Here is a 12,894-nt window from a genome sequence, read left to right as displayed (position 1 = left end):
AACTGTGAGAGACTGAGAGAAAAATATAATTTGAAGTACGAGAGAATAGGAGTGAGAGAGAGAACGGGCATAGGGTTGTGGTATTCTCTCTCACACACTCACACACACACACACACACACACACACACACACACACACACACACACACACACACACACACACTCATGCAGGGATCATTAGCCCAGTTTTCACATCTGGAAATCCAAGATGGCCACCAGGCCTTTTCCAGGAGAACGGTTGCTAGGCAACTCCCTCCCTGCTCCGCTGCGATAAGATTGGAAGATGGTGTCTCCCTGTGGACAGTGTGTGTGTGCGTGCGTGCGTGCGGAAACAGGAATGCTGTATCTGATCTGCAGAAAAGCCTCACAGACACACACACACACACACACACACACACACACACACACACACACACCACACACACACACACACACACACACACACACACACACATGCCTGAATATCATAGCAAGGAACAGATGAGCAGATTGGACCCAGATGTTCTGTCCATTCTCCATGGTCAGATTGTGAAACACATGCTCTCGCTTTCTCTGTCTGTCATTCACTCTAAAAAATAAAATGTTCTCTCACACACACTAAAGGGGTGGGTTCTGAGGCCTTGTCAAAAAACTGGGTTAACTGATACTCTTACACTCAAAACAACCTCTCTCTCTCTCTCCCTCTCTCTATCCCCCTCTCTCTCTCCCTCTCTCTATCCCCCCTCTCTCTCTCCCTCTCTCTATCCCCCCTCTCTCTCTCCCTCTCTCTATCCCCCCTCTCTCTCTCCCTCTCTCTATCCCCCCCTCTCTCTCCCTCTCTCTATCCCCCCTCTCTCTCTCCCTCTCTCTATCCCCCCTCTCTCTCTCCCTCTCTCTATCCCCCTCTCTCTCTCCCTCTCTCTATCCCCCCTCTCTCTCTCCCTCTCTCTATCCCCCCTCTCTCTCTCCCTCTCTCTATCCCCCCTCTCTCTCTCTGCCAGGTGACATCACACAGAAGGGTTATGAGAAGAAGCGGTCTAAGCTGATCAGGGCCTACTTTCCTCATCCTGGAGGTACATAAATACACAGTCTGTCCTCTAGTAGATCACCTGTATGCAGCACATCTATGCTAGTCCCTCTGGGTTTGACCCTCCTCGTCTAAACCCTCTCTCTCTCTCTCTCTCTCTCTCTCTCTCTCTCTCTCTCTCTCTCTCTCTCAGTCACAAGACTTTGTATTACTCCAATGCGCTGAATGTAGCAGCATATTGAATATGCTGAAAGCTCCTTCCACACTGAGAATTTGGGGGGATTTTTGTATCTCTCTCTGTCTGTGACTTTGACTGTATCTTTTTGACTCGCTCATTCTTTTTCTGTCTGACTTTCCCTGTGTGTGTGTGTGTGTGTGTGTGTGTGTGTGTGTGTGTGTGTGTGTGTGTGTGTGTGTGTGTGTGTGTGTGTGTGTGTGTGTGTGTGTGTGCAGGTATGGAGGGTATGTCTCACCGCCCCCCCTTTGCCCCCCCATCTGCCGCTCGCTTCCACAGACGGCGCTCTTCTGGAACACGTGATGAACGCTACCGTTCAGGTAAACACACCTTTCCTTTATTCCAGATTAACATTACTTTAGACCAGAGTTATTCAAACTGTTGGTCGATAGACACGCCTTTAGTCAGTCCTTTCACTATAAACATATAATATAGATGTAGTTTTTAATTAAATTGACTAACATAATTCCTGCCCATCTCTCTCCAACACCATATCGCCCCCTAGACGTCCACAGTGAGGCGGTGCAGGCAGTGTTAGCCAGACATGTGGAGAGCAACGTGGCAGTGCCTATGCCCTCCAAACGACGATCACTGGTGGTACAGACATCCATGGATGCATACACACCCCCAGGTGAGACACACACACTCATTATGTTCATCAGGTTATGTTCAGTGCTTGACTTGGGCAGGAGCTCCCCTGAACATTTTCTACTGCTTGAGTTCCTGCAGCCCTTACAGAATATTATTAGCTCACAAGTATTGCAGAGTTCCTGCACCTACATATAATACATCTAAATGAGTACCGGCTCCTATTTTAGTCCAAGTCAAGCACTGGTTATGATTATGTTTGTGTTATGCTGTAGTAAAGTTGGATGAAGGTTACTGACCGTCACTAGGCCGGTCTCCACTGTGTCATAGGGTTGGGGTTAGGTTGTGTTTTAGTTAGCTATGGGTTGTAGTTATATTGTATGGAAGTTGTATGAAGGTTACTGACCCTCACTAGGCCTGTCCCCACTGTGCTCAGACTCGTCGTCGGGCTCAGAGGAAGAGGCGGGGCCAGGCAATGACATGCCGGGAATGGAACACTGGATGACTCGCCCTGCCCACTTAGGTCCAGCCCACCTAGGCTCCACCTCCTCGTCGTCATCGTCCACTCAGAGCGGAGGAAGTGGCAATGCAGGACGACTGGCCGACTCGCTCGCACACACACACCTCTCTCACCCACACCTGGCACACGCCCACCTCACACACACACACCTGACCCAGTCACACCACGTGTCAGCTCACCACTCACAAACACACCACGGTGAGTACAACTTCACTGTGTGTATGTGTGTGTACAGGACATGTGTGTTTATGTCTAATCTTTATGTGTGTGTCTACAGGTATAGGGCACCTGTCTCTGAAGCGTAAGGCAGCTCTGGGCATGGCGGAGAACGGAGGCTCTCTCAGAAGATCCTGTGAGTTCGGCTCTGATATGCTGTGGCCTCCACCGCTGGAGTCTGATGGTCAGTACACACACACACACATACCTTTTTTATACATGTGCCCCACCACTGCTTTAACTCTCCCTCTCTCGTTCTGTCTCTCTCTTTCTGTCTCTCTCTCTTTGTCTCTGTGTCTCTCTCTTCTCTCCATCGCTTTCTGTCTTTCTCTTTCTGTCTCTCTCTTTCTGTCTCTCTTTCTGTCTCTCTCTCTTTGTCTCTGTCTTTCTCTCCTCTCTCCATCTCTTTCTGTCTCTCTCTCTCCATCTCTCTCTGTGTGTGTGTAGAGAATCACTCTGCTCCTCCTGATGTGACTGGCTATTCGTCTGACTCCTCCCACTCCCGCCCCCACTCAGAGCGCCACATAGGAACCATCGCCCGAAACACTCAGAAATACGGCAATGCTGAGCGCATGGAGACTGGAGACGGTGTCCCGGTCAGCAGTCGTGTGTCTGCTAAGATCCAGCAGTTAGTGAACACTCTGAAAATGCCTCGTAGACCTCCGCTCAGAGAGTTCTTTGTTGATGACTTTGAAGAACTTCTAGAAGGTAGGAGCTATCAACCAATAAATCTATAAATAAATCGACTAAGCTTTAAATCTAGCTGTCTAGCTATTTTCTCTGTCTCTATGTTTAGTGGAAGTTTGTACAGTAAACTGTAGTGTGTTTAATGGTCTTATTTGCATGTTTCGCAATAAAAGTCTCTGTCTCTCTTTCACTCTTTGTAGTCCAGCAGCCAGATCCTAAGCAGCCGCGTCCGGAGGGGGCAGAAATGTTGGCAGTAAGCGGAGAAGCCCTGGGGGTGGTGACTAACTGGCCCCCCTCCCTGGAGGCAGCTCTCCAACGCTGGGGCACCATCAGCCCTAAAGCGCCCTGTCTCACCAGCCTGGATACCACTGGAAAACCTCTATATGTACTCACATACGGTAACCACACACACACACCCACACACCCACGTACGCACACGCACACGCACACTTACTCAGCCTTGTGTTGTGTCCACAGGGAAGCTGTGGTCTCGGAGTATCAAGCTGGCCTATAACATCCTCCACAAGCTGGGCAGCAAGCAGGAGCCCATGTTGCGACCGGGGGACAGAGTGAGTACATGTAGAAAATCCATCCCTTGAATGAAATAACTAGTAAAAATATTGCTTTTTGTGTTATGTTATTTTCAGAAGGATTAAGGTCAAGACGGATTGTAATATTTTCTCATTGTCTGTATTCGTCCCATCCACTAGGTGGCGCTGGTGTTTCCTAACAATGACCCGGTGGCCTTCATGGTGGCCTTCTACGGCTGCCTGCTGGCTGAGGTGGTCCCTGTACCCATAGAGGTGCCTCTCACACGCAAGGTACAGTACATCTAGTGAATACATAAATCAGGGGTCAGAGCACTGAGCCCTGGGGAACACCTTCTTTCATTGAATTAATGTATCTTTTGTTGTATAAGCAATAAGCACATTCAATCAAATATATGTATAGAATTTTCTTGTCTTGGACTTAAACGTGTCTATCTTGTCCAATAGGACGCTGGCAGCCAGCAGATCGGGTTCCTATTGGGAAGCTGTGGGGTTACCGTGGCGCTGACCAGTGATGCCTGCCATAAAGGCTTGCCCAAGAGCACTACAGGAGAGATACCACAGTTCAGAGGTAAGTGTATGTGTGTACATGTGTTTATATATACTATATTCAAAGAAAAGGTTAAAGTAATCAAGTCCCTTGACAGTGTATGAAGGCACCCTAATGATTGCTACTCTGTCTCTCTAGGGTGGCCTAAGCTGCTGTGGTTCGTGACTGAGTCGAAGCATCTCTCCAAACCTCCTAGAGATTGGTTCCCTCACATCAAAGATGCAAACAGCGACACAGCCTATATAGAGGTAATGCACATTCATTGCATTGCTGTTACAAGGAGAACTTCTAATGCAACTCAATACACATTTCTTTAGAAAAAGCTAAGTTTAAAAAAAATGTATTTATTTGTTACTCTACGCATAGACATTTTCACTTGCATTCTCTCTCTCTCTCTCTCTCTCTCTCTCTCTCTCTCTCTCTCTTTGTCTCTCTCTCTTTGTCTCTCTCTCTTTGTCTCTCTCTTTGTCTCTCTCTCTTTGTCTCTCTCTTTGTCTCTCTCTCTCTTTGTCTCTCTCTCTCTTTGTCTCTCTCTCTCTCTCTCTCTCTCTCTCTCTCTCTCTCTCAGTATAAAACGTGTAAGGATGGGAGTGTCCTGGGCGTGACGGTGATGAGGATCGCTCTGCTGACTCACTGCCAATCCCTCACACAGTCGTGTGGCTACACAGAAGGTAAGACACTCACTTTAAGTCTAACAGACAGTCTCTCTCTCTCACTCACTCACTCACTCACTCACTCACTCACTCACTCACTCACTCACTCACTCACTCACTCACTCACTCACTCACTCACTCACTCACTCACTCACTCACCACCACACACACACACACACACACACACACACACACACACACACACACACACACACACACACACACACACAGACACACACACACACAGACAGACACACGTGCGCTCCCACAGACACACCCTCTGCCAGGTAATCTCTAACTCTCTCTTTGTCTCCCTCCCTCCCTCTCTCACTCCTCTCTTCTACCCCCTCCACCTCCCCTCTCTCTGCAGCGGAGACCATAGTGAATGTTCTAGACTTTAAGAAGGATGTGGGACTGTGGCACGGCATCCTCACGGTAAGACCTGCTACTAGAGGTCAGGTGCAGGGAAAGTATGATAAGGGGTTAAAGGTTAGAGGTTGAAGGTTATGTGTGTCTCCCATCTCCAGAGTGTGATGAACATGATGCATGTGATCAGCGTTCCCTACTCTCTGATGAAGGTCAACCCGTTGTCCTGGATACAGAAGGTCTACCACTTCAAAGGTCAGACACACATCTTAGTCATTTAGCAGACACTCTTATCCAACCTGTCAATCAACCACTCTATAATCAATTCATCTGTCAATCTATAAGATATTCTCATCAAGTCATATGTCAATCATTCAGTCAGTATTTGACGCCAACTTTTTGTTAGAACTGATGTCAACACTGTGTGTGTCCCTCTCCAGCCAAGGTAGCGTGTGTAAAGTCCAGGGACATGCACTGGGCTCTGGTGGCCCACAGAGAGCAGAAGGACATCAGCCTGAGTTCCCTCCGTATGCTGCTGGTCGCCGACGGATCTAACCCCTGTAACTATCACTCTACTTCCCACCTCAATCTATCTTGCCCTCCTCTCCGCTCCTGTCCTCCTTTCATCCCTCTTTCCTCTCCTCCTCCAGGGTCTATCTCGTCCTGCGATGCGTTCCTCAACGTGTTCCAGAGTAAAGGCTTGAGGTCAGAGGTCATCTGTCCCTGTGCCAGCTCCCCTGAAGCCCTGACCGTTGCCATCAGGAGGTGCACACACATCATCATAATCAGCAGCATTCTCACTTGGTCTATCCTAGAGTAACAGACTAAACATTTAGATTTTGTTGGTTTGGAAAAGTATTCTCACTAGGTGAATTGGCTGAGGGGGCACTAGCTTAGATGTGTTATAGTGTGATATAGCTCTTCCTTTCTCTCCCTGTCTCTGTTTCTCTGATCCAGGCCGGTGGAGGACAGTAGCCAGCCCCCAGGCCGAGGGGTTCTCTCCATGCAGGGTCTGAGTTACAGTGTGGTCCGCGTCGACACCGAGGAGCGATTGTCAGTCCTCACTGTGCAGGATGTGGGCACTGTTATGCCTGGAGGTAGGGGTCTGTGTTTGTGTGTGTGCGCGTGCACTTTTGTGTACATGTACATACCTGTGTGTGTGTGTTAACTCTGCTCTCTTCTTCAGCTCCAGTTTTGTGAGGGGTGAATGTGAGGTTTAATGTGTGTGTTCTGTCCCCAGCCGTAGTGTGTGTGGTGAAGCCAGAGGGTGTGCCTCTCCTGTGTAAGACAGATGAGATCGGGGAGCTGTGTGTGTGTTCTGTCGCCACGGGAACCTCTTACTATGGATTGACAGGCATGACCAAGAACACCTTTGAGGTAAGGAGATGTGTGTGTGTGTGTGTGTGTGTGTGTGTGTGTGTGTGTGTGTGTGTGTGTGTGTGTGTGTGTGTGTGTGTGTGTGTGTGAGTGCATGTACAATATGTGTATAACGCGTGGGTGTTTGTTTATAACATCTATGTATAATGTTTGTGTATGATATGTGTGTGTATAATGTTTGTGTGTATAATGTTTGTGTATAATGTTTGTGTGTGTATAATGTTTGTGTGTATAATGTTAGTGTGTATAATGTTTGTGTGTATAATGTGTGTGTATAATGTTTGTGTGTATAATGTTTGTGTGTATAATGTTTGTGTGTATAATGTTTGTGTATGATACGTGTGTATAATGTGTGTGTATAATGTGTGTGTATAATGTTTGTGTATAATATGTGTGTATAATGTTTGTGTATAATATGTGTGTATGATACGTGTGTGTGTAGGTGTTCCCTGTAGCCTCAGGTGGAGGTCTGGTCAGTGAGTATGCGTTTGTGCGTACGGGGCTGCTGGGCTTTGTGGGTCCAGGTGGTCTGGTGTTTATCTCCGGAAAGATGGACGGCCTCATCATGGTCAGCGGGCGCAGGCATAACGCTGATGACATCGTAGCCACCGCACTGGCCGTGGAGCCAATGAAATTCGTCTACAGGGGGAGGTATGCAACCGGGCCGCAAGTTCTGGTCAAAAGTAGTGCCCTACATAGGGAATAGTATTCTCCTTTGTACTCTGCATGTAAAAGGTAGCAGTACATATACAGTACCTTAATAACCATCTAACTCTAACCTTCTGTCTGTCCGTGGCTCCAGGATAGCAGTGTTCAGTGTGACCGTGCTGCGTGATGAGCGTATCGTGGTAGTAGCAGAGCAGAGACCAGACTCTACTGAGGAGGACAGCTTCCAGTGGATGAGCCGCGTGCTGCAGGTAACATCACCTCAACACGACCATAATGCAGGTAACACTACCTCAACACGACCATAATGCAGGTAACACTACCTCAACACGACCATAATGCAGGTAACATCACCTCAGCACGACCACAGTACAACCATAATGTAGGTAACACTACCTCAACACGACCATAATGCAGGTAACATCACCTCAGCACGACCACAGTACGACCATAATGTAGGTAACACTACCTAAACACGACCATAATGCAGGTAACACTACCTCAACACCACCACAGTACGACCATAATGCAGGTAACATCACCTCAGCACGACCACAGTACGACCATAATGTAGGTAACACTACCTCAACACGACCATAATGCAGGTAACACTACCTCAACACGACCATAATGCAGGTAACACTACCTCAACACGACCATAATGTAGGTAACACTACCTCAACACGACCATAATGCAGGTAACACTACCTCAACACCACCACAGTACGACCATAATGCAGGTAACATCACCTCAGCACGACCACAGTACGACCATAATGTAGGTAACACTACCTCAACACGACCATAATGCAGGTAACACTACCTCAACACGACCATAATGTAGGTAACACTACCTAAACACGACCATAATGCAGGTAACACTACCTCAACACGACCATAATGTAGGTAACACTACCTAAACACGACCATAATGTAGGTAACACTACCTCAACACGACCATAATGTAGGTAACACTACCTCAACACGACCATAATGCAGGTAACACTACCTCAACACCACCACAGTACGACCATAATGCAGGTAACATCACCTCAGCACGACCACAGTACGACCATAATGTAGGTAACACTACCTCAACACGACCATAATGCAGGTAACACTACCTCAACACGACCATAATGCAGGTAACATCACCTCAGCACGACCACAGTACGACCATAATGTAGGTAACACTACCTCAACACGACCATAATGCAGGTAACATCACCTCAACACGACCACAGTACGACCATAATGCAGGTAACATCACCTCAACACGACCACAGTACGACCATAATGCAGGTAACATCACCTCAACACGACTACAGTACGACCATAATGTAGGTAACACTACCTCAACACGACCATAATGTAGGTAATATCACCTCAACACGACCACAGTACGACCATAATGTAGGTAACACTACCTCAACACGACCATAATGCAGGTAACATCACCTCAACACGACCACAGTACGACCATAATGTAGGTAACACTACCTCAACACGACCACAGTACGACCATAATGTAGGTAACACTACCTCAACACGACCATAATGCAGGTAACACTACCTCAACACCACCACAGTACGACCATAATGCAGGTAACACTACCTCAACACGACCATAATGTAGGTAGCACTACCTCAACACGACCATAATGTAGGTAACACTACCTCAACACGACCATAATGTAGGTAACACTACATCAACACGACCACAGTACGACCATAATGTAGGTAACACTACCTCAACACGACCACAGTACGACCATAATGTAGGTAACACTACCTCAACACGACCACAGTACGACCATAATGCAGGTAACACTACCTCAACACGACCATAATGTAGGTAACACTACCTCAACACGACCATAATGTAGGTAACACTACCTCAACACGACCATAATGTAGGTAATATCACCTCAACACGACCACAGTACGACCATAATGCAGGTAACACTACCTCAACACTACCTCAACACGACCATAATGCAGGTAACACTACCTCAACACGACCACAGTACGACCATAATGTAGGTAACACTACCTCAACACGACCATAATGCAGGTAACATCACCTCAACACGACCACAGTACGACCATAATGCAGGTAACATCACCTCAACACGACCACAGTACGACCATAATGCAGGTAACATCACCTCAACACGACCACAGTACGACCATAATGTAGGTAACACTACCTCAACACGACCATAATGTAGGTAATATCACCTCAACACGACCACAGTACGACCATAATGTAGGTAACACTACCTCAACACGACCATAATGCAGGTAACATCACCTCAACACGACCACAGTACGACCATAATGTAGGTAACACTACCTCAACACGACCACAGTACGACCATAATGTAGGTAACACTACCTCAACACGACCATAATGCAGGTAACACTACCTCAACACCACCACAGTACGACCATAATGCAGGTAACACTACCTCAACACGACCATAATGTAGGTAACACTACCTCAACACGACCATAATGTAGGTAACACTACCTCAACACGACCATAATGTAGGTAACACTACCTCAACACGACCACAGTACGACCATAATGTAGGTAACACTACCTCAACACGACCACAGTACGACCATAATGTAGGTAACACTACCTCAACACGACCACAGTACGACCATAATGCAGGTAACACTACCTCAACACGACCATAATGTAGGTAACACTACCTCAACACGACCATAATGTAGGTAACACTACCTCAACACGACCATAATGTAGGTAATATCACCTCAACACGACCACAGTACGACCATAATGCAGGTAACACTACCTCAACACTACCTCAACACGACCATAATGCAGGTAACACTACCTCAACACGACCATAATGTAGGTAACATCACCTCAACACGACCACAGTACGACCATAATGCAGGTAACACTACCTCAACACTACCTCAACACGACCATAATGCAGGTAACACCACCTCAACACGACCACAGTACGACCATAATGTAAGTAACACTACCTCAACACGACCATAATGCAGGTAACACTACCTCAACACGACCATAATGCAGGTAACACTACCTCAACACGACCATAATGCAGGTAACACTACCTCAACACGACCATAATGCAGGTAACATCACCTCAACACGACCACAGTACAACCATAATGCAGGTAACACTACCTCAACACGACCATAATGTGGATAACACTACCTCAACACTACCTCAACACGACCATAATGTAGGTAACTCTACCTCAACACCACCACAGTACGACCATAATGCAGGTAACATCACCTAAACACGACCATAATGCAGGTAACACTACCTCAACACGACCATAATGCAGGTAACACTACCTCAACACGACCACAGTACGACCATAATGTAGGTAACACTACCTCAACACGACCATAATGCAGGTAACACTACATCAACACGACCATAATGTAGGTAACACTACCTCAACACGACCACAGTACGACCATAATGTAGGTAACACTACCTCAACACGACCATAATGTAGGTAACACTACCTCAACACGACCACAGTACGACCATAATGTAGGTAACACTACCTCAACACGACCATAATGTAGGTAACATCACCTCAACACGACCATAATGTAGGTAACACTACCTCAACACGACCATAATGTAGGTAACACTACCTCAACACGACCATAATGTAGGTAACACTACCTCAACACGACCACAGTACGACCATAATGTAGGTAACACTACCTCAACACGACCACAGTACGACCATAATGCAGGTAACACTACCTCAACACGACCATAATGCAGGTAACATCACCTAAACACGACCATAATGCAGGTAACACTACCTCAACACGACCATAATGCAGGTAACACTACCTCAACACGACCACAGTACGACCATAATGTAGGTAACACTACCTCAACACGACCATAATGTAGGTAACATCACCTCAACACGACCATAATGTAGGTAACACTACCTCAACACGACCATAATGTAGGTAACACTACCTCAACACGACCATAATGTAGGTAACACTACCTCAACACGACCACAGTACGACCATAATGCAACCAGAACACAGACCGGTCAAAATATTGCAGTAATCAGTTTTTCTCGTCACTTCATTCGAGGTGCGTACACTACTTTTGAACTGACTGCAGAGGTTTTTTTGTTGATGATCTCTTGACTCCTCCCCTGTGTGTGTGTGTGATTGACAGGCGATAGACAGTATCCATGGTGTGGGTGTGTTCTGCCTGGGGTTAGTTCCGGCCAACACCCTCCCTAAGACCCCCCTGGGGGGTATACACCTGTCTGAGACCAAACAGCTGTACCTGGAGGGGGGGCTGCACCCCTGTAACGTCCTCATGTGTCCTCACACCTGTGTTACCAACCTGCCCAAACCACGACAGAAACAACCAGGTGAGACAGACAGAGAAAAAGAGAGAGAGGGACACAGTGAGAGAGAGAGGGACAGAAAGAGAGAGACCTAGAGACAGAGCTAGAGAGGCAGAGAGGGAGGGAGTGAGAGTGAGTGATTGAGTGAGAGAGACCGAGACACACAGAGAGAGAGAGAGAGAGAGGGACCTAGAGACAGAGCTAGAGAGAGACAGAAGAGAGAGAGAGAGACCTAGAGACAGAGCTAGAGAGAGACAGAAGAGAGAGAGAGACCTAGAGACAGAGCTAGAGAGAGACAGAGAGAGAGAGACCTAGAGAGAGAGACCTAGAGACAGAGCTAGAGAGAGACAGAGAGAGAGAGACCTAGAGAGAGAGACCTAGAGACAGAGCTAGAGAGAGAGAGAGAGAGAGAGAGACCTAGAGACAGAGCTAGAGAGAGACAGAGCTTGAGAGGGACCTAGAGATAGAGCTAGAGAGAGACAGAAGAGAGAAAGAGACCTAGAGACGGAGCTAGAGAGAGACAGAGCTAGAGAGACACCTAGAGACAGAGCTAGAGAGAGACAGAGAGAGAGAGACCTAGAGACAGAGAGAGAGAGAGACCTAGAGACAGAGCTAGAGAGAGACAGAGAGAGAGAGACCCAGAGACAGAGCTAGAGAGAGACAGAGCTTGAGAGGGACCTAGAGACAGAGCTAGAGAGAGACAGAGCTTGAGAGGGGCCTAGAGATAGAGCTAGAGAGAGACAGAAGAGAGAGAGAGACCTAGAGACAGAGCTAGAGAGAGACAGAGAGAGAGAGACCTAGAGAGAGAGACCTAGAGACAGAGCTAGAGAGAGAGAGAGAGAGAGAGAGAGAGAGACCTAGAGACGGAGCTAGAGAGAGACAGAGCTAGAGAGAGACCTAGAGACAGAGCTAGAGAGAGACAGAGAGAGAGAGAGACCTAGAGACAGAGCTAGAGAGAGACAGAGAGAGAGAGACTTAGAGACGGAGCTAGAGAGAGACAGAGAGAGTGAGACCTAGAGACAGAGCTAGAGAGAGACAGAGCTAGAGAGAGACAGAGCTAGAGAGAGACCTAG

General features: G+C 47.4%; 1 protein-coding gene across 2 annotated transcripts in view; it reads left to right on the top strand.

Annotated features, from left to right (window-relative positions):
* The window catches only part of LOC106579490 (disco-interacting protein 2 homolog C), a 73,541-nt gene that overhangs the window by 10,776 nt on the left and 49,871 nt on the right, over positions 1–12,894 (top strand). The window contains exons 2-22 of one of the 2 annotated variants that reach the window (XM_045702631.2): positions 980–1,051; positions 1,459–1,560; positions 1,746–1,871; positions 2,265–2,546; positions 2,626–2,748; positions 3,012–3,272; positions 3,452–3,649; positions 3,729–3,820; positions 3,962–4,072; positions 4,247–4,370; positions 4,488–4,597; positions 4,918–5,020; positions 5,373–5,437; positions 5,530–5,623; positions 5,809–5,928; positions 6,019–6,133; positions 6,326–6,465; positions 6,609–6,745; positions 7,188–7,396; positions 7,548–7,662; positions 11,644–11,845. In XM_045702631.2, coding sequence (XP_045558587.2) covers positions 980–1,051; positions 1,459–1,560; positions 1,746–1,871; positions 2,265–2,546; positions 2,626–2,748; positions 3,012–3,272; positions 3,452–3,649; positions 3,729–3,820; positions 3,962–4,072; positions 4,247–4,370; positions 4,488–4,597; positions 4,918–5,020; positions 5,373–5,437; positions 5,530–5,623; positions 5,809–5,928; positions 6,019–6,133; positions 6,326–6,465; positions 6,609–6,745; positions 7,188–7,396; positions 7,548–7,662; positions 11,644–11,845 — 2,901 coding nt within the window. Of the gene's footprint in view, positions 1–979; positions 1,052–1,458; positions 1,561–1,745; positions 1,872–2,243; positions 2,547–2,625; positions 2,749–3,011; positions 3,273–3,451; positions 3,650–3,728; positions 3,821–3,961; positions 4,073–4,246; positions 4,371–4,487; positions 4,598–4,917; positions 5,021–5,372; positions 5,438–5,529; positions 5,624–5,808; positions 5,929–6,018; positions 6,134–6,325; positions 6,466–6,608; positions 6,746–7,187; positions 7,397–7,547; positions 7,663–11,643; positions 11,846–12,894 lie in introns of both variants that reach the window. The other variant, XM_045702630.2, reaches the window with a different exon arrangement.

This window comes from Salmo salar, chromosome 19, assembly GCF_965601325.2.
Source record: "Salmo salar chromosome 19, fSalSal1, whole genome shotgun sequence".
Lineage (NCBI taxonomy): Eukaryota > Metazoa > Chordata > Actinopteri > Salmoniformes > Salmonidae > Salmo > Salmo salar.
This window is presented reverse-complemented; position numbering and strand designations above follow the sequence as displayed.